Source organism: Carcharhinus amblyrhynchos, chromosome 4, assembly GCF_965287045.1.
Source record: "Carcharhinus amblyrhynchos chromosome 4, sCarAmb.v2.hapA, whole genome shotgun sequence".
In the NCBI taxonomy this organism is placed as follows: domain Eukaryota; kingdom Metazoa; phylum Chordata; class Chondrichthyes; order Carcharhiniformes; family Carcharhinidae; genus Carcharhinus; species Carcharhinus amblyrhynchos.
In genome coordinates, this window is record NC_137327.1 from 13,072,528 (window position 1) to 13,093,405 (window position 20,878).

Consider the following 20,878-nt stretch of genomic DNA (forward strand, 5'->3'; position numbering starts at 1 on the left):
CAAGGACTCGACGGCCTTGGTCAGCTCTTACAGACTTTTAAATACTACAACAATAAAATCCAGTAACTGTTACCACACCAGGCAATTATATCTCTTTGGTGTTTGCTTCTAAGGTAAAACAAACCTTTCAAGACATGCTCTCTTCACAGACTCAGCTTGCTGAGTTAAACAGTTATTCCTGCTGTGGCTGAGGTTGGTGGCATTGGTTTGATCTTCTGATGCAACATTTTTACCTTTTGATCGTCCCTTATCTGAACTAACCTCTTCAAAAGTCAAACTTAACAACTTCATTTTATGACTCTTTTTTTGAGTGTAAATGCAAAGTTCACACTTTCACTTGAATTTCTGTTTTGCCTTTCATGGGAATTGGAGCGGGCAGGGGGTGGACAATGTGAAATTCCGTTGACCTCAGACGTAATTTTACAGTTTCGGGACAAGCAAAGCTGTAAAATTCTGCCCCTTGTTTCCTCCTTTGAACTTCTAACTCCTTATTCAAACTCTTTCTGTAACAATCCCCATTGTTATCAGCTTGCCTTAGGTAAATATCTGTTTGCAGGGTTACTAGGCTCACCAACATATCAAAAGCACTAGTTTCACTAACATAATCAGACTGTTCCTGCCTTTAAACAGCTTAGATTTTCCAATAGTTTTTAAAAATCTATTGCCAGAAAAAACCATTCCAATTTAATGCATTTCCCAGATACTTTCAAGTCAGCACTATTTTTTTCTGATATCTATCCCCATTTTTAGAAATTAAGTTTTGTAATTAAGAAAGATGGTTTCATTTGAAAATCATTTCCTGCTATTTCCAACTGATATGCAATCACATTATCCAATTAATGCATTTAGATGAAGATGTACCTCAAACATTTGTTGAAAATAAAGCCCATGTCAGTTTTTTGCCACCAATCTTCTTCACAATTTAAATCCTTAATAGTACATCTTCGTGCCACATGGATAAGTTTGAAGTTAAATAGTTGAGCGACAGAGTGCATTAAAGCAGTCTGAAATTCCAATCTCTAAAATTTTCCAAAACTCACACTGGATTGCAGTCCATATAAATAGCTGTCTCCAATGCATTGTTGGCAACATAAACTTTGAAATGTTGCAATACCAAAGCCAAACCCAATGTTTCCTTCTCAACAGTAAAATATTCCTGTTGATGATAATGTAACTTTCTTGAAAAGTATCCCACAGGCCTTTTGATACCTGCATCTTCTTGTAATAACACATCACAAATGCCAATATCACTTGCATCAACAGCCAGCTTAAACTGGCAGAATTCAATGTAGCCACTGTTTACCATCTGTTTACAGAGTCCATATACATTGTGTAAGAGGATATCTCACACGGGTCCAGAGATACAGTGTGTGGGGGTATCTCACATTGGGTCCATATACACAGTTTATGGGGATATCTCGCACTGGGCCCATACACACAGTGTATGGGGATATCTCATGGTCCATATACATAGTGCATGGGGATATCTTACATCCAGTCCATATACATTGTATGGGAAGATCTCACACTGGGTCCATATACACATTATATGATGACATTTCCAATGGGTCCATATACACATTGTATGGGGGTATCTCACATTCAGTTCATATATACAGTGTATGGGGCTATCTGACACTGGGTCTATACACAGTGTATGGGGATCTCTGACGCTGGGTCTATAATAGCGTATGGGGATATCTGACACTGGGTGGATTTGCTCCCCCTGCTGGTTGGGATTGGGATACACGCTCGCTCCCTGCTGGCTGTGCGCAGGCGCGGGGGTGACATCCGGCGGCGCTGCGTCAGTTCCGCTCTCTCCCTCTCCGTCTCTCCGGGTGGCTGTGCGCTCCAGTTGCAGAGTGAGTATCCTTGTGCTGCGGGAGGGTGGGGTTCTGTCCGAGAGGGGGGGGGACAGCGGGGGTGGGGAGCAGCCCCAGCTCCCATTTGCCCCTCGCCAGCAGCGGCTGTCCCGCTTCCTCTGGCCCCATGGAGCCGGCCCTGGGACGGCCTGACCTTGGCGGGGGCTCTACTGAGGCCCGGGGCCTGGGCCTTGGACCTCCTGACGGGGGGGGTGGGGGAGAAGGGGATGAGGGGACGGGGGGGGGGGAATGTCTCTTAGGCCTCCCTTCCACTCCCCCCCCCCCCCCCCCCCCGGGTAAGAGCAGAGGGGGCTGGGTGAGCACTCCCATTACCTACCGCTATTACCTCTCAAAGCAGGAAGTAACTGTGCAGCTTTCAGCACAGTCTTAAAAATAAGCCGCTCAGGACTGAGGATGAGGAAGAACTCCCTCACTCAGAGGGCTGTGAACCTGTGGAATTCTCTATTACAGAAAGCCGTTGGGGGGCCAGTTTGTTAGAAAGGTTCAGGAGGGAGCTGGATGTAGCTCTTGTGGCTGAAGGGACCAAGGAGTATGGAGAGAAAGCAGGAGCGGGATAGTGAAAGTGTACAATCAGCCATGATCATTTTGAATTGTGGCATTGGCTCGAAAGACCAAATCGCCTACTCCTTTAAGTATTTTCTATGTTTCTAACAAGGGGGTGGGGAGGGAGGTAATCACTACAAAGCACATCCTCACCCTAGCCTGTGCTACATTAATTTGCAAAAACATCCCCCCATCTTATTTATTAGCGTCACAATTAGACCTACATTAACACTGCATTGAAGTAACTCTGAAAATCCCTGAGTTGCTACACTCCAGTGCCTGTTTGGGTACACTGAGGGAGAATTTAGCATAGCCATTGCACCTGACCAGCACGTCTTTCAGACTGTGGGAGGAAACTGGAGCACCCAGAGGAAACCCATGCAGACATGGGGAGAATGTGTGGACTCCACACGTATGGTGACCCAAAGCTGGGAATCAAATCTGGGTCCCTGGTGCTGTGAGGCTGCAGTACTAACCACTGTCACTGAGCAGCCACCTTAACTCTTCAACCTTCTCCTTGATCCCCATTAATCCTGATGTGTATTTTAGATGAAAAGGAGGAACAAGTGATGGGCTTCTGTATTATCACTGGATGTATCTTTCACTGACTTGCACATCTACTGTTGCATTGTTTAAGGTTGAATTTGGTATCATCTACATGAAGATATCAAGTTCCCTTACCAGTTGAACTGTGGGGAGGGTGACACATTTGCAAAATTCTCAAGTGCCAGGTTATCCACGTAGGATTGGTTGGTTAGATTGGGCAATATGGCTGACAGTTTCAAATTGGCAAAATCGCAGCCTTTCAACTGAAGCATCTCTGAATACTGAGAATGTTGCCTGGAGTGCAGCTGCCTGCAAGGGAGTGATGCCTGATTGTAATTCAGTTGCCTGTCTTTTCCTTGCGCTCTGACTAGTTAAATCAGGATAAATGGGCTCCTCTCCAAACTAATTTATTTGAAAGAAGGGACTGAGCTAAATATCCCTTTCCCATTTCCAACTTGGGTTTTTAATGATCCTTTTCTATGCTAATTTGTCCCAAGCACTGCCTATGTGAATATATTTATGCTGGACATCAATAGACATCTTATTTAAAAATAAATTGTGCTCCTTAGTGACTTTAAGCTAATCTGATGTCGACTGCATTTCCGTACTGAGAGTATTTGGATGTTAGTGTTTACAAACCTAGTTTCACTTTTAGGATAATTAGGTTAGCAAATAAGTTGGAGTTTCGCAGGGTAATAATTTGATGTTCTGTTGCCAAGGTTTGAAGAATTAATCAAGGTATTTTGAACCTTAAAGTATACTCCAGCTTTGCATGATTAGTAGTCATGGCATTTTTATCATTTCAATCTTTTGGTGGTGTCATAGTTAAACTGCAATGGTAATCAATTAATTCTATTTTACTTTAATAGTTGGAAATATTCATTCTATTCAGTTTGAATTTCCCCACAGATTCTGATTACACTCTATAGCAGTTCTCCGTAGGGGTCATATTCTCTGTAGGTCATATTCTGTATAAATTCTCAGTCATGGTCACAGAGGCAGGGACAGGTAAATTGCAGTTCCAGTCAGGTAGTATTGCCTGACTGTATCCTTGCTTCAGTCAATAATAAACTATTATTCAGCCCCAAGTACTTCCTCTTCTCTGTGCAATTGTTGCTGGAATGTATTCTACAACTGCATTTTGTATAGCTGCCTTGCACAGTGGAATATTCTTACAGGATTTTTTAAGTTTAGGTTCTATTCATTTCTTGTCATCTAGTCAACGTTTGAACTTCCATATGTCTATTTGAATTAATTACAGATAAATCAGAGAAGTGAAACCATTGGATGGAATCTTTGTTCTAATTTATTACAGATTTTTTTGAGGAAGTAGTCATTTTGGGTGGGGCCACCTAACTGGATTGATTAGAAATGCCCATAATTTCAAATGCTCTGGTGTGTGTCCCTCTGAAGTCCTAATGTAATTTGAGTTTGTTTACTTGGTTTGACCTAAAAAATAGGATCTGCAAGGTCATACTGGGTATTGTCCAGTCAGCTCTGCACCAAGCATGTGCCCCAACATAAGGTAGCCTGCAAGAATTGCTTTTGATGATCTGAATACTTGCATATCGTTACTTTGCTATGTGATTAGGATTAATAATATGCAGTCATGTTGTTGACCCCCTCACTGAACTAAGACAGAGTCAAGGAAATGTTTGTTCTGTATTTGGGCTGTGGGAGATTCCACTGTTTTAAAACCTCCCACACTATCAATATTGCTTAACTAATTAGAAATGACTAGTACATGTTAACGATTCATTTTGAGTCCCCCAATCTTATCATTTTCATATAAGGAAAATTAAGATGTTCAATTATCCCTGTGTTTTTTGATTGAAGTTTATAATTCCAAAGGTGACTGGATTCATCTGATAAATCCACCTTTGGTTTTGCTAGTGGCTGTTCGTCTTTGAAGATTGCTGTTTTGCATTTTCTCTGAAGGTGATCAGATTAGAACTTTGGCCCTGCTCATGAATCAAAGCTTTGGTGTTTGCAGCTTCTGCCACATGCTGTGCTAAATTCTCGGCATTGAATTTCTAAACAATTTTTTAAAAGTCCAATTCAGAGTCTCAAGTTGAGACATTCCCGATCCAAGCTGACAAGAGGGGACTCTCACCACCTGTCTTGGGCTTAATCTACACGATCCAAGCTGATTGGATTAGGCATTGCACCTCCTTCAAGGCTTGATCTCATTTGCATCTCAGCCAAAAGGCCAAGATGCCGCTTTTAAAAAAAAATTGCTTAGATGAAGCTATAACTCCGAATGTAATTTGAGTTTGTTTACTTGGTTTGACCTGAAAGACACCTCCGCTTCCTCTATTCTCATAAAATAATCAACCAAGTACAGCATGTCGATACTACAGTTGATTTTAACCACAATGTTACTGATGGGAGTCGCATGGTCTGACGAATGTGCCTTGTTAAACCATTGCAGGATGTTGGCTTCCAGGGCTCTGAGCCTCGTCACCAAGCGTGCACTTTCCACATCTGTTTGCATGCGAGGACAAGGTGAGTAGCAAATTGTGGTTGGAGGTTCGAAATTCTAGTGCTGAGTTAAAATGCTGGTCTAATTTTGACTGATAATGTGTTTTAAATCTCTATCAATGGCCTAGTGGTATTATTGCTGGAACATTAATCCAGAAACTCGGCTAATGTTCTGGGGACCCGATTTCAAATCCTGCCTTGGCAGATCGTGGAATTTGAATTCTAATATAAAAGAAATCTGGAATTAAGAATCTACTGATGACTATGAAACCATTGCAGATTGTTGGAAAAACCCATCTGGTTCACTAATGCCCTTTAGAGAACGAAATTTGCCATCCTTCCTTGGTCTGACCTACATGTGACCCCAGAGACACAGCAATGTGGTTGACTCTCAACTGCCCTCTGAACAAGGACAGCTAGAGATGTGTAATAAATGCTGGCCAGCCAGTGGCCCCCATGTCCCACAAATGAATGCTGGTTCTTAGTCTTATTGCATGATTATGGTCTTATTAGTGTAGCATTAGATGTTTATGCAATGAATCAATTTATTTGGTTTCAATGACAATGTATTATTGAGTTAGCACCTTACAATGGATAACCTTTGGTAGTTTCTATATTATATTTCATTGAACTTCTCAATGAAAATTTAAATTAAAACTTTTCACAATATATTGTAATATTTCTTGTTCCACTTTGGGTCAGTGACAGACATTTTGCACCAAAATCAGTCTAGATACATCTACGCATAAACTTTTGAAGATGATGTCTAAACTAAATCAAAAGCTTTTTGTCCTTAATTCAAGGATAAATATGCTTATCTAATTTTATTTAGTCAAAATTTGTATGCAGCATGCGAGTGCTCTGCTGGTGAATAATTGTGATGTTAAAAGATGGGGATAAATTAATCCATAGAATCCCTACTGTGCAGGAAGAGGTTATTGGGTCCACCAAGATTGCACCAACCCTCCAACAGAGCATCTCTCCAGATGCCCCCTTCCCCCATGGCTAATCCACCTAACCTACACGTCTTTTGACAATAAGGGACAATTTAGCATGGCCAATCCACCTCACCACGCATCTTTTAAGTTCAAAGGGTGGTTTGATTTAGAAAAGGATGACATGAACACTCCAAATCTCTATAGCAGCAGTATCAATTTGGAGTCAGTGCATCCCCTTAATTGTTTTGAAGTGGGTGAGTGATTAGTTTAAATATGCTATCCCTTTTTGTACAGTTATGCAACTTACAGGGATCAACTTTTGAATTTTTGCTTTGATTTATTATTGTCACATGTATTAGTGTACAGTGAGAAGTATTGTTTCTTGTGCACTATACAGACAAAGCCATTCATGGAGAAGGAAAGGAGAGAGTATAGCATGTGGGTAAAAAATAGAATTATAATGTATGCTGGAGACAACTCGCAAGAAATTGCCTCACTCCAGTGCCATTATGCAGCCTCTGTGGAAACTTTGGGTTGATATGCAGGCATGCAGCTAGGAGCTGCCACTGAGAACAGAACCTTAGTGGCATTAACATTGCTCAACTCTACCACATGCCCAGATCACATCCTAACCCTAAGTATGAGTGTCTTGTGCTAATCACCCCGTAGTACTTGTCTAAAGGAAGTCGTTCCCCGAACAATGTAAAATAATACTACTGTATACACGAGAACAAGAAAGGCCACCGAACTCAAGCCCTCTGTTACTTTAACTCTCTGCAATTAAAGTTCCATCTGCACTTGGCATGTCTCTAATCATTTTATCCCTACTACTTCACCTGCTAAATGTTCAGAGTTTTCCAACTTAAAATGTGTTTTCACTAATTTAGTTTGACTTTATTTGATTTGAGGTAAAATTCCAGCTTTTTTGTTTGTACCATTCAATCTTTCATACAACTTGTTGAGGTTCACCTTTCATTTCAGGCCTTTAGCCTCTATGATCATTAAACCTTACTTGTCACCTTTATAATTGCAGTCAGTTTATAGTTATGGACCTTATTTGCAACACATGAACGCCTCAGTGCTTTTGTTAGCACTGTGCACAGAAATGAATCAATTGTCCAAATGTGATCTGGCAGAAGTATCACAGGCTCAGTGTAACCTCGAGACATGTACTCTACTGTTTGTTCTGTATGCTCCAGCATATTCCTTTCGACTGTCTTCCACATTGTGCAGACATGAAAATGATAAGTCTCCCATATTTTGAAGTCACTTTCTCAGTCTGCCAATTTGGTCCCATTTATTGTTCCAATTTATATAAAATGACAATGTGGAAAGCTTTAAATGTTAAATTTAATTTGCCATTCATGGCTAAGCCCTTCAGGAAATTGCATCCTCTGTCCTATTTTTAGTGTCTCGAGGAAATGCGTGCTTACATTGGAAATCAATATCTGGATCATAAATGTAGACCAGAAGCTTTGGGATTTAAGGTCATGTCAAAAAATTCTGATAGCAGGAAAATTTCTAAGTCCATTAACTCAGTGTTGTATTTAGAAAAAGTAGGTCTAAGCTGAACTAACCACATTATCTATTAGTTTAACACAGCCAAAATACATTTGCTAGTCACAGCTCACATAGTGCAAATACTTTGAGTAACTGCTTTCAACACAGTTTAACCAAGATTTGCAGAGGTTAATCCAAATATTAGTGGATGGAAAGCCACAAGATCTGAAATATGTTCACTGCTGCCTTTTCTTTTTGGGTGTGTATGCTTGTGTTTTCATTTTATTGCACACTGATGTCTTTAAGAAATCTCTCGCCTCTGCAGGTGTTGCAAAGATTGACGATTTTTCACTTTCCGCTTACTACGATCGTAAAGATGAGCCTCTTACTGCCGTTGACTTTGTGGATAAACTGTCTGGAGAGCAGAAGTCCCTGAAGGAAAAGGAGAAAAGCTCTTGGGTTTCTCTTTCCAGCGATGAGAAGCTGCAGTGTAAGTAACTGAGATGATGTTGCGTAAACTGCGTGCTGACATTGGACCCGTCTGATTTGGTGGTTGGCGAGAGGGGAGGAGAAAGGATGGGGGGCGGGGAGCGAGCTGTGGAGAAGGCAAGGGGAGAACGGGAGTTGGGAAGTAGAAGGTTGGAGAGGGGAGGGGTTGGGACTGGTTTGCTTGCAATCAGCTGGAACTTGACTATAAATCTCAAGGTGCCCTCAGTAAATACTGGGGAGGAGTGTGGTGAGAGTTGGGGTGGGGGGGAAGAAGTGAGAGTAGAGAGTTGGGGGGGGGTATTGGGGATAGTAAAATGTTGGAGCTGGTTTACTTGCAATCAGCTTGGAACTTGACTGCATGAATCTCAAGGTGTCCTCAGTAAATAGTGTGTGTGGGTATGGTGAAGGAAGAGATCTGTTTACTCCAGTTCTTAATGTTTGCGAATAAGGTGCATAGAAGTTCAATTTAGCGCATCTTCAGACTCAGTTACTCGGTAACTTCAAAAGCATTCAAGTTTGCCATTGTTTTCACTGTTCCTGGGGCTGCGTGTTAGTTTTAGTGCAAATCACCTCCTGGTGGTTAAATTCCTGACAGCCAGTTGGTGAAATAGGAGACGCAAGACAATCTTATCAAAATTTTAAATTTACCTGCAAAGTGAAACATTACTAATACCTAATTCAACCGCATCGGTGTCAATAAATGTCTCTTTGATTAAGTGCAATCATCCTATGCCCTCCACCTGTATATGTTTAACCTTCGTTTATACAATTAACACTCAGCCATGTGGCCCTTTGTGAGAGTCTCAAGATTGGCGGGCTAATTGATGAAGCTTTGCACCTGAGTTCAATCCTGCCATTGTACACACTATGGGAAAATTAATTGGATAATAATTAAGCAGAAACTCTTGTAGAATAAAATCTGAATTTTCCAGTGTAGCTGGTGGCCAATCAGCCCATTGTGGCTGTGCTAGCTGTTTTCAAGAGCAATAAGCATTCACTTTAAGTGCGTCCTTTTCTGATGTGGATTTTATCTCGTATCCAACTGCTAGACCATAAGATATAGGAGAATTAGGCCATTTGGCCCATTGCTTCATTATCAGCTTAATGAAAATTATCCATACACACACAGTAATCCAGATATAAAATATTTAATCCATTAACCTAGCCTGTAAACAATTTTAAAGGAATATAATGTTTCTCAACCTCATCCTCCCCCCATTCCCTGTAACCTTTGATCCCCTTCCCAATCAAGAACCTATCTACCTCTTGTCTTAAATACATTAAATGATCTGGTCTTCACAGCTTTCTGTGGCAATGAATTCCACAGATTCACCACCCTCTGGCTGACGAAGTTCCTCCTCATCTTGATTCTAAAGTGTTGTCCCTTTACTCTGAGGCTGTTTCCTAGTGTCTCCTAATAGAAATATCTTCCCCACTGACCAACTGAATTCTGCTCATGTCTGTACAGGCTGGAAATTAAGGTGGTGGCTATCTGATTTATATTCCTTTAAAATTGTTTACAGGTTAGGTTAATGGATTAGATATTTTATATCTGGGTAACTGTGTATGGATGATTTTCATTAAGCTGAGAAGGGCAGAACTGTGTGTATTTAAATTCATGTAGAACCAAAGAATTTCTGATTAAGTTGGTTAAGGTTTTCCAGTTGATCCTTCCCTCCTATTCTTTCCCTGAAAAATAATCAGATGCCATTTAATCAAATATGCAGTTTTTAATTGTCCACAGTAATGTATGGCATGAATGTTACCTCACCAGTCCCCTTTGGGACGTGCAGCATAAGACCATGAGAAGTAGAAGTTTGCATAGACCATCCAGCCCTGTTCGCTCATTCAATAAGATTGTGACTGAACCATCAGCTTCGCTTTCCTTCATTCCCTCCCCATCTCCCCCCCCCTCCCCATCTCCCCCCCGCCATCCCATCTCCCCCCCCCCCATCCCATCTCCCCCCCCCTCCCCATCCCATCTTCCCCCCCCCCTCCCCATCCCATCTTCCCCCCCCCTCCCCATCCCATCTTCCCCCCCCCTCCCCATCCCATCTTCCCCCCCCCCCTCCCCATCCCATCTTCCCCCCCCCCTCCCCATCCCATCTTCCCCCCCCCCTCCCCATCCCATCTTCCCCCCCCCCTCCCCATCCCATCTTCCCCCCCCCCTCCCCATCCCATCTTCCCCCCCCCTCCCCATCCCATCTTCCCCCCCCCCTCCCCATCCCATCTTCCCCCCCCCCTCCCCATCCCATCTTCCCCCCCCCCTCCCCATCCCATCTTCCCCCCCCCCTCCCCATCCCATCTTCCCCCCCCCCTCCCCATCCCATCTTCCCCCCCCCCTCCCCATCCCATCTTCCCCCCCCCCTCCCCATCCCATCTTCCCCCCCCCTCCCCATCCCATCTTCCCCCCCCCTCCCCATCCCATCTTCCCCCCCCCTCCCCATCCCATCTTCCCCCCCCCTCCCCATCCCATCTTCCCCCCCCCTCCCCATCCCATCTTCCCCCCCCCTCCCCATCCCATCTTCCCCCCCCCCTCCCCATCCCATCTTCCCCCCCCCTCCCCATCCCATCTTCCCCCCCCCCTCCCCATCCCATCTTCCCCCCCCCCCTCCCCATCCCATCTTCCCCCCCCCTCCCCATCCCATCTCCCCCCCCCCCCCCATCTTCCCCCCCCCCCCCCCCCCTCCCCATCTTCAAAAAAAACCTGTAGATCTCAGTCATCAAACGTACTGATCAACTGAGCATCCAACGATGCAAACCTTTTGAAGACATTTCTCCTCGCCTCCAGTCTGAAGTGGCCCTTTATTCTGAGACTGCTCTAGGCTGCCCAGCAAGGGGAATTATCAACTATTGAGCCACTTTAAATTTTGTTTTATTTGATACCTCGGTAAGTATCCTGAGCTTCTTGCTTGATGCTTCTGGCTCTCTGTCCCCCTGCTTCCTCCCATACGCTCCAGACCACCTCCCTGCTATCTTTGGTTAAATATTTTTCATCACTTGGATAGGCACTGACAAGTATACAGGTGTTTAAAACCAATTTGCTGCTTATCTTTTGTGGAATCTTTTTAGTTTCATATTTTGATTATTAAAAATGACTTTACGTTCTGTTACTAAAATAATTGTGTGGTGGTATACTTAAATTCCACTGCAATTATTTTTTTTACCTCTTTCTCAGGTTCTTTCTCCCTTTTCCCTCCGTTACTTGGTTCTAAGAATTAATTTTTGGGAGAAGGTTGTGGATTTCTCCATGGGCTTGTGATACCTACAAAGTGAAGAGCGTGAGCTGTGAGACAAAATGCAGTTCTTTCCCTATCTTGCCTCTAAGTGCAATTGCATGGCATTTTTATTTTCTAGTAGCCTGGCAAACAAACTGAATAACTCCTAACAGGCAGGTCTATGTGAATGAAATGCTGCCTTTGGAACATACTCATTCTGTAGCAAGTAATGTAATTGCACTTTGCTTTTTGGCTAGAAGCCTAGCTTGAAGGATAGAATGATATTGTACAAAAGAAGGCCATTTGCACCATTGTGTCTGCCAGCTCCTTGAAAGAGCTTAGTGATTAGTCCTATTTCCCTGATCTTTCCTCTGTAGCCATGCAAAAATTTCCCCCTTCACATATTTATCCAGCTCCCTTTTGAAAGTTCTTATTGAATTTGCTTCTGCCTTATTTCAGGCAGTGCCTTCCAAGTCATAACTTAGTTTTTTAAAAACCCTCTTTTTGTCACTCTTTTGGCACTTACTGTGTCTTCTGGTTTCTTGAACCTTTGCCACTGGAAATGTTTACTACTGCCAAACCCTTCCTGATTTTGGACACCTACTAAGTCTCCCTAACCACTTGTCTTTCAAAGTTATCATTTTTTAAAGTAGGTATGCTTAAAAAATATATTTCTTATTAATTTGGTTTTAATTAATTTCCTCAGTGTATCGTATTCGCTTTCACCAAAGCTTCGCAGAGATGAACAAATCATCAAGTGAATGGAAAACTGTTGTTGGTGGAGCCCTTTTCATGGTGGGTTTTACTGGACTGGTTGTCTTGTGGCAGAAGATGTTTGGTAAGTGGAATGAGGTTGTTGTGCTAGATAAGAGAAGTTATGTCAAGCCTTGTTTAGGCCACATCTCTCTCTCACCACATATGCAGCACAACCCCCTGTATTATCTGTGCTTGAACTGAGTGTTGGGTAACTGCCCCTGGCAGAGAATGTTATGTCGAATCAAGTTGGCTGCCCAAGATGGATGCAGTTATGTAATTTTAGAAGGGAAAGATTTTGGGTCACATTGCACTTTTTAAGTTTATTTATTAATGTCACAAGTAGGCTTACATTTTCACTGCAATGAAGTTACTGTGAAAATCCCCTAGTCACCACACTCCAGCACCTGTTCCAGTACACTGAGAACTTGGCATGGCCGCTGCACCTAACCAGCATGTCTTTTGGACTGTGGGAGGGAACTGGAGCTCCCGAAGGAAGCCCACGGAGACACAGAACGTGCAGACTCTGCACAGACAATTGACCCAGGTCCCTGGTGAAATGAGGCAGCAACGCTAACCACTGTGCCACCCTTGTGTGCAGCACAGCCTCCTGCATTGTCTGTGCTTGAACTGAATGATTACCCAGGATTGGGGACAGGTGGCTTAGCATTGCGGTTTGCTTAAGAATTTATGCACTTTTAAAAATTCAAACACTTGTGAAATATTCAAGAATATTTCCAAGTTATGGTTTCTTGGGGGGAATTGTATTATGGAACAGGGAATAGGGGGTAGTGCAGAATGCCAGTGTGAACTGGTTAATTGTCTGTTTGTGCTGCATGTTCTATGTAATGCCGCACAATAATTCCATCATTTTAATGACAAAAAATTTCCTTTTATCTTCAATGATAACATGAGGAAATGTGATTGAATTCAGAATTTGAAAATAACTGGTATTTTCCATTGTATAAAACTGTCAATGTGGCAACATAGTTATGAAGTAAACATTCGTAAAATTGAAATAAGATGCTGCCATCAGAAAAGGGTCAAAGCACCAGCTCAAACTGGCAAGACTTCCAAGCAGAGGAAATATATATTTATACCTTCAACTTTCTCAATTATACTCTTGTTACTGCTCATTAAAAGGATGAACAATTTATTCAAGTATTAGATTCCAGCTGGAGAAATCAATTGTTGGTGCTCTAATGTGTGCCTCTCACCTGCAGTGTATAGCGATGCTCCTCACACATTCTCTGATGAATGGAAGGCAAAGCAGACCAAAAGAATGTTGGACATGAAGATGAATCCAGTTGAAGGCATTGCTTCAATGTGGGATTATGAAAATAACAAGTGGAAGAAATGAAGTGCACTGGAATCCTTGACGGTTACTCTTAACATTTCAAATATGAGCTTGTGTTCAGGACTTCAACTTACAGTCGGGTGTTAATCTGTAAATTCAATATAATAAACTTGACTGCTTTACGTGAGTTTGTCTGCTGGTTGTTGTTTTAAAAGTGGCAATTTCTAACTTGAGATGGGGAGGATGCAGAAGCTAGGAACAACACCCTAGTACTTTTGAAATATTTCTGCAGGAATCCTTCCAATTTACTGTCATCTAAAAGATGTATTATAGTCAAATTATTGTAAATCCAAATGAGGGTCTTAAGCAACTTGTGCTGTAATATCATTAATACAAAGAGTTTCTGCACATTAAAGTCACTGGTGAATGTATTATCTATTTAATCCCTTTTATGGTGAGCTTCATTTAATATTGTTCTGGTTTTGTGCAAAAAAAAATTGATTACTCTCAAAAGTTGATATCTCAAGCATTTGAGGCTGGACGGAAAAGACACCAGAATTTGGAACAAAATTGACAGGATCACAAGTACAGTCACTTTGGCATAGGACAAATCCAATTAGTGAGACGAATGTGGCTAAAAAACCAGTAAAGTAAAAAGTAAAGCTTGTTTATTAGTCACAAATAAGGCTTACATTGACACTGCAATGAAGTTAGTGTGAAATTTCCCTAGTCACAACACTCTGTGTCTGTTCAGATCAATGCACCTAACCCGCATGTCTTTCAGACTAGGAGGGAATTGGAGCACCCAGAAGAAATCCACACATGGTGAGAACATGCAAACTCCACACAGACTCAGGCTGGGAATCAAACCCAGTTCCTTGGTGCTATGAGGCAGCAGTGCTAACCACTGTGCCACCTACACTGTGACTGGTGTGGGAGAAATGGGTTCTGGTTCATGGGGCACAGGTACCAACACAAGGGAAAGTGGGTCTGTACTGTAGGTCTATGCCTGAATGGCTGGGACTGGTGTTCTTGTGAGCCATGTAAAAGAGAACTAATGAAGGTTTTAAACCAAGCAGCGGGGGCAAGGAATCAGATTTTGGAAGGTGTAAACGAGAGTAGAGTGAAGGTAAAGGAGAAACAGTGGCATAATGGTTAGCACGAGGACCTTGGTTCAATTCCTGACTTGGTCGCTGTGCAGAGAGTGCATATTCCCCCTGTGTTTGGGTTTTGTCTGGATGCTCTAGTTTCCTCCCACAGTCCAAAAGGCATGCTGGTTAGGTGCATTGGCCATGTTAGATTCTCCCTTGGTGTATCCCAACAGGCATCGGAGAATGGGGATGTGGATTTTTTTGCAGTAACTTTGTTGTAGTGTTAAAGTAAGCCTACTTGTAACACTAAGTATTATTAGAGAAATGAAAAACAGGCTGTGATGGGAAGGGATAGAGAGTGCACATCTAATAATAAACCAGTAGATGAGTAGAGGCTATCAACGGAATAAAAGGATAAAGCAGGTCTGAATCTGATACACAAAGCATTTTAAATAAAGTAGTGCACATAGAAATAAATATGGTTTGCTAGTTGTTATAGAGACTAGCAGGAGGGAATGGATTGGGACCTGATGATTTGATTTATCATGTAATAGTGAAAATTATTTTGTGTGCACTGTACAGACAAGACATACCATTCATAGAGAAGGAAACGAGAGAATGCAAAATGTAGTGTTACGGTCCAGGGAAACCCTACAGTGCAGAAAAAGGCCATTTGGCCCATCAAGTCTGCACCAACCACAATCCCTATCTACATATTTACCTGCCAATCCCTCTGACCTATGCATCTCAGGACACTAAGGGGCAATTTTAGCACAGCTAATCAATCTAACCTGTACATCTTTGGACTGTGGGAGGAAACTGGAGCACCCAGAAGGAACCCATGCAGACATGAGGAGAATGTACAAACTCCACACACAAAGTTCAAGCCAGGAATCGAACCCAGGTCCCTGGAGCTGTGAAGCAGCAGTGCCAACCACCGTGCCATAGCTATGGTGTAGAGAAAGATCAGCTTAATCCGTGGTAGGTCCATTCAGAAGTCTGATAGCAGCAGAGAAGAAGCTGTTCTTGAGTGGGTTGGCATGTGACCTTAGACTTTAGTATCTTTTTCCCGAAGGAAGAAGGTGGAAGAGAGAATGTCCGGGGTGTGTGAGGTTCTTAATATTGAAGGATACAGGATGTTTAGGAAGGTCAGGAAGCGAGTAAAATGGTCTGGTGGGGTGGTTGTGGATGTGTGGAGGAGAGCGGTCCGAGTTCCAGCATCAATAATTTCACTAATTGGTGGCATTCAGCTGTACAAAATAAAACATTCAATCCCACCCCTCCTCCCTCCTGTATTACAGAGCATGTAGAAGGAAGGGACTGACTGATTGTCGATGTGCCTACATTTCTACTGATACGCATTGGCTTCCTGTTTGGCAACACAGGCAACTTAGAATCCTTGCCTTTGGAGTTTTCGATTCCAGGTTGGAATCTGACAATGTGAAAACAGTACTCCCTATCTTCGTAAACACCTCCAGCTTTATCTCCCTCTTTTGGTCTTGTGGATTCCTTCTTTCACTCAGAAAGCTTACGTTGCGTCAGCGCTACTCTGGAATTCCCTCCCCTTATGGTTGCGTGTTGTTACTTTTAACATTCTCAAAACATCTTTTTGATGTAATCTCTTCCTGGCTCAGCTTGGTTCCTCTACTTCTCCAACATTGCACTTTGAGAAGCCTTGGGCATTGAAGGTTTTTCATCAATTTTGAATGAGGACTGTTCAACATTAAGAGTAGAATGCAGGGGAGGAAATGCAGTATGTACTTAGTTGTGAAGCAACTGTAATTCTTTGGCTCCGTGAAACTCCTTAATTACAAATGAAATACACTTCATATTTTAAATATTGCTCTAATTTAGTTGTTTTGGTAAATTCAATTGCTGGAGATGACAGTTTAAAACAGTAACAGTAATACACTATTTCTGCCAATTAATTTGTTTTTCATATCTCAGTGGGGAACAACAGCTGAATGTTACACCAGAGGTGACTCATCTGTGTGTCAACATAAGATAACGCTTATAATTTTTCTCACATCGGGACTGGGGGCTTCACTGGTGGATCTTGACGAAAATTCATACCGAGCTACGGGCTGAGATCAGTAGACTGCAATTAATTGGATAGTTATTCCAAAGAGTTGGCATAGGCATTTTGTGGCATTGCATAAGAGTATTTTCAGCACAGAAACAAGTTATTCAGTCCAACAGTTCGATGCCAATGTTTATATTCCGCACAGACCATCCCCAAACCTTCTTTCTGACGCCATCAACATATTCTTTTCTCTTTCATCTCTTTATTCACACCCCCACTCCCGCCTAAAAGTTCCCCTCAACTACCACCAGAATGGTAGCAACTTCCACTCATTGTCTAAACTACCTCCTGAATTTCCAATTGGATCTAGTCGTAACTAGATTGGGCGGCGCAGTGGTTAGCACCACTGCCTCACAGCATCTGCAACCCAGGTTCGATTCCGGCCTCAGGTCACTGTGTGTCTGTGTGGAGTTTGTATGTTCTCCCTGTGTTTGCAAGGGTTTCCTCTGGGTGCTCTGGTTTCCTCCCACACAAAGATGTATGGGTTAGGTTGATTGACCAGGATAAATTGCCCCTTAGTGTCAGCGGGACTAGGAGGCTAAATATATGGGGTTACAGGGATAGGACCATGGGTGGAATTGTTGTCAGTGCAAACTCCAACGGCCAAATGACCTTCTTCTCCACAGTAGATTTTCTGATTTCTATGCAACTATCTTAAAAATTAGGGGGACTAAATTAATTCAAATGAAAGCATTGTTGCATATATGGCCTTTCAAAATCCAAGAAACCTCTCTATTTTCTCTTTTTCTTTTGACCAAAAGAGCACCAACCTTTTCAATATTTCTTGATAGATGTAGCCCCTCAACTCTGGTTTCATCTGAGTAAATCTTTGTTGCCCCTTCTCCAGTGTATCCTTTTTTGTATTGCAGAGACTGTGAATAGTCTATGTAACTACATTTAATCCCAACTCTCTCTTTCATTTTGTAGCCAATTTGTTAAATGTTCTGCATTTATTCACAGTATTATTCACAGTACCCACAGTGTAACCTAATTATTCACTGTACTAACACTGCTGCTTCACAGCTCCAGGGACCTGGGTTCGATTCCCAGCTTTGGTCACAGTCTGTGTGGAGTTTGCACATTCTCCTCATGTCTGCGTGGGTTTCCTCTGGGTGCTCTGGTTTCCTCCCACAGTCCAAAGATGTGTGGGTTAGATTGATTGGCCATGCTAAAAAAATATTGTCCCTTAGTTTGTGAGATGCATAGGTTAGAGGGATAAGCACGTAAAATATGTAGGGATATGGGGGTAGGGCCTAGGTGGGATTGTGGTTGGTACAGACTCAATGGGCCAAATAGCCTCCTTCTGCACTGTAGGTTTCTATGATTTCTATGATTCTACCCCAAGCTTAATCTCTCAAGTTTAACTAAACCTTACTGCTACTCAATTCTATCTTTCCAAAAACAAACTGCTCTGCTGTGTATCTTTTTTTATGGCTTTACAAATGGCATTGCTACTTGTTTGTACTGATTTGTGAGTCTGTACCTCCAGATCCCTCTGCTTCTCTGTGCCATTTAGACATTTATTTTCCAAAGATTTCGTGGCCTTGTTATCCTTATCAATGAGTACTGCTTGCCTATACTAAAATTCATTTACTAATTGCATGTCCATCCTGTACAGTTATTAATGACTTCCCATAATTTATTGCAGTCTTCTTGTAACATCCAGGTTGGTATCATTCACAAATTTTAAAATTGTACTTCGAGCCCCAGAGTTCAAATCATTCATGCGAACAGTGAGGAACACTAAGCCTCGTGGAATGCCACTCTCCACCTTTTCCTAATCTATGTAACTACATTTAATTCCTACTCTCTTTTTCATTTTGTAGCCAATTTGTTAAACGTTCTGCTACTCATCCACTTGAATGTTCACATTCAAGTTCAGTTTATTCTGTGGTACTTTATTGAAAGCCTTTTGAAAACTGAAATGTATTATTTCTACTGCACTACTCTTCTCTATTCTGTTAGTTCACTCATTCAGTAAGATTGGTCAAGCAATACTTCTTTTGAAATCTATTCGAATTATTATATTTTGATTATTATCTATTCTGATTATTATATTTAGTGGAGGACATGCCCCTCTCTACATCAATGAGGATGAAGTAGAAATGGTTGAGAGCTTCAAGTTTCTAGGTGTCCAGATCACCAACAACCTGTCCTGGTCCCCCCATGCTAATGCCATATTTAAGAAAACCCAACAATGCCTCTACTTTCTCAGGAGACTAAGGAAATTTGGCATGTCTGCTACCAACTTTTACAGCTGCACCATAGAAAACATTTTTTCTGGTTGTGTCACAGTTGGTACGGCTCCTGCCCTGTCCAAGACCAAAAGAAACTACAAAGGGTCATGAATGAAGCCCAGTCCATCATGCAAACCAGCCTCCCATCCATTGACTCTGTCTACACTTCCTGGAAAAGCAGCCAGCATAATCAAGGACGCCACACATCCTGGACGTACTCTGTTCCCCCTTTTTCCGTTGGGAAAAAAAATACAAAAGTACCAACCAACTCAAGAACAATTTCTTCCCTGCTGCCATCAGACTTTTGAATGGACATACTTTGTATTAAGTTGATCTTTCTCTACACCCCAGCTGTGACTGTATCACTGCATTCTGTGCTCTCTTGTTTCCTTCTCTATGTTTTGTCTGTATAGTGTGAAAGAAACAATACTTTTCACTGTAGCCCAATATGTGACAATATCAAATCAAATCAAATTCTCAGTTTCTTTATAATTTTAAATAAGGGCTTAATTTTTTTTCTACCACTGATGTTAAGTTAATTAGTTTATAATTGACTAGACTTGTTCCACCAAACCTCGGGCACTATTTCTTTTTGTAATGAATATATATATTTTTTAATAGTGCCTCATCAATCGCTTACTTCACTTTTAATGAGTGGATGTGAATCATTCAAATCAAGAATTTTGTCCTCTCTTAGTTTAATTAGTTTATCAATCATCTCTCCCCTTTCTATCTTAAATGCCTTTCTATACTTCTTGATCTCTGGTAAACGCCAAGGCAAAGTAATTTGTATTTCTGCCATTTCATTGTCATTAGTTTAGTTCGTTCTTCTTTGGGATACATGTGTGCCTGGCTGGACAGTTAAGAATCAACTGCGTTGCTGTGGGTCTGGAGTCATATGTAGGCCAGGCTGGGTAAGGACAGCAGATTTCCTTCCCTAAAGAACATTAGTGAACCTGATGGGTTTTTATAACAATCAACAATGGTTTCATGGTCATCATTAGACTTCTAATTCCAGATTTTTAAAAATTGAATTCAAATTCCATGATCTGCAGAGGCGGGACTCAAATCCAGGGTAGTTGGCAAATGCCAGGGAGCCGGCTTCAATTCCCGGCTTTGGCCACTGTCTGTGCAGAGTATGCACGTTCTCCCCATTTCTCTGTGGGTTTACTCTGAGTGCTCCAGTTTCCTACCACAGTCTGAAAGATGTGCTGGTTGTACGCATTGGCCATGCTAAATCCTCCCTCAGAACAGGCGCCGGAGTTTGGCGACTAGGGGATCTTCTCTGTAATTTCATTGCAGTGTTAATGTAACCTACTTGTAGCACTAATAAATAAACTAAAAAAAAAACCCCAGAGCATTACCCTGGGTCTCTGGGTTACTAGACCAGTGACAATACCACTACACCATTGCCTGCCCCTTTATTGTTCTGTATCCATTCATGGCCTTACATCTATCATCAGTGTCTTTATTATTTGTGTGTATAGAATACTTTTATTTGTTTTCATATTCCTTAATAATTTTATGTTACAGTTTTTGCCTTCTTTTTTTTTGCCTTTTTGTGTTTGCTTCTTCTGTTCCCTCTTTATTATTTGTGTGCTTAATGTATACATTTTCTTGTAATTATAGTGTTGTGTTCTATGAATCCAGGCAAATACTATAGTTGATAATTACAGGCAGTTAGCTTTCAGCCCTCTCAGGAAATAATGCACAATGTATGGTGAAACAAAAATGAATAAAACATTACACCAAAGTATTCTCTTGGGTCTAAAAAGGACCCTTTTTCAGCTATGGTTCCTTCACACAGAATGGGGAATGG

General features: G+C 41.9%; 1 protein-coding gene across 1 annotated transcript; it reads left to right on the plus strand.

Moving 5' to 3' along the window:
- The first annotated feature begins 1,771 nt into the window (after positions 1–1,771).
- Positions 1,772–13,835, plus strand: cox4i1 (cytochrome c oxidase subunit 4I1). The gene is made up of 5 exons (XM_080186718.1): positions 1,772–1,862; positions 5,404–5,477; positions 8,217–8,381; positions 12,305–12,436; positions 13,575–13,835. The coding sequence occupies exons 2-5, from the start codon at positions 5,405–5,407 to the stop codon at positions 13,709–13,711; spliced, it is 507 nt and encodes a 168-aa protein (XP_080042844.1). The 5' UTR covers positions 1,772–1,862; position 5,404; the 3' UTR covers positions 13,712–13,835.
- Positions 13,836–20,878: the final 7,043 nt, after the last annotated feature.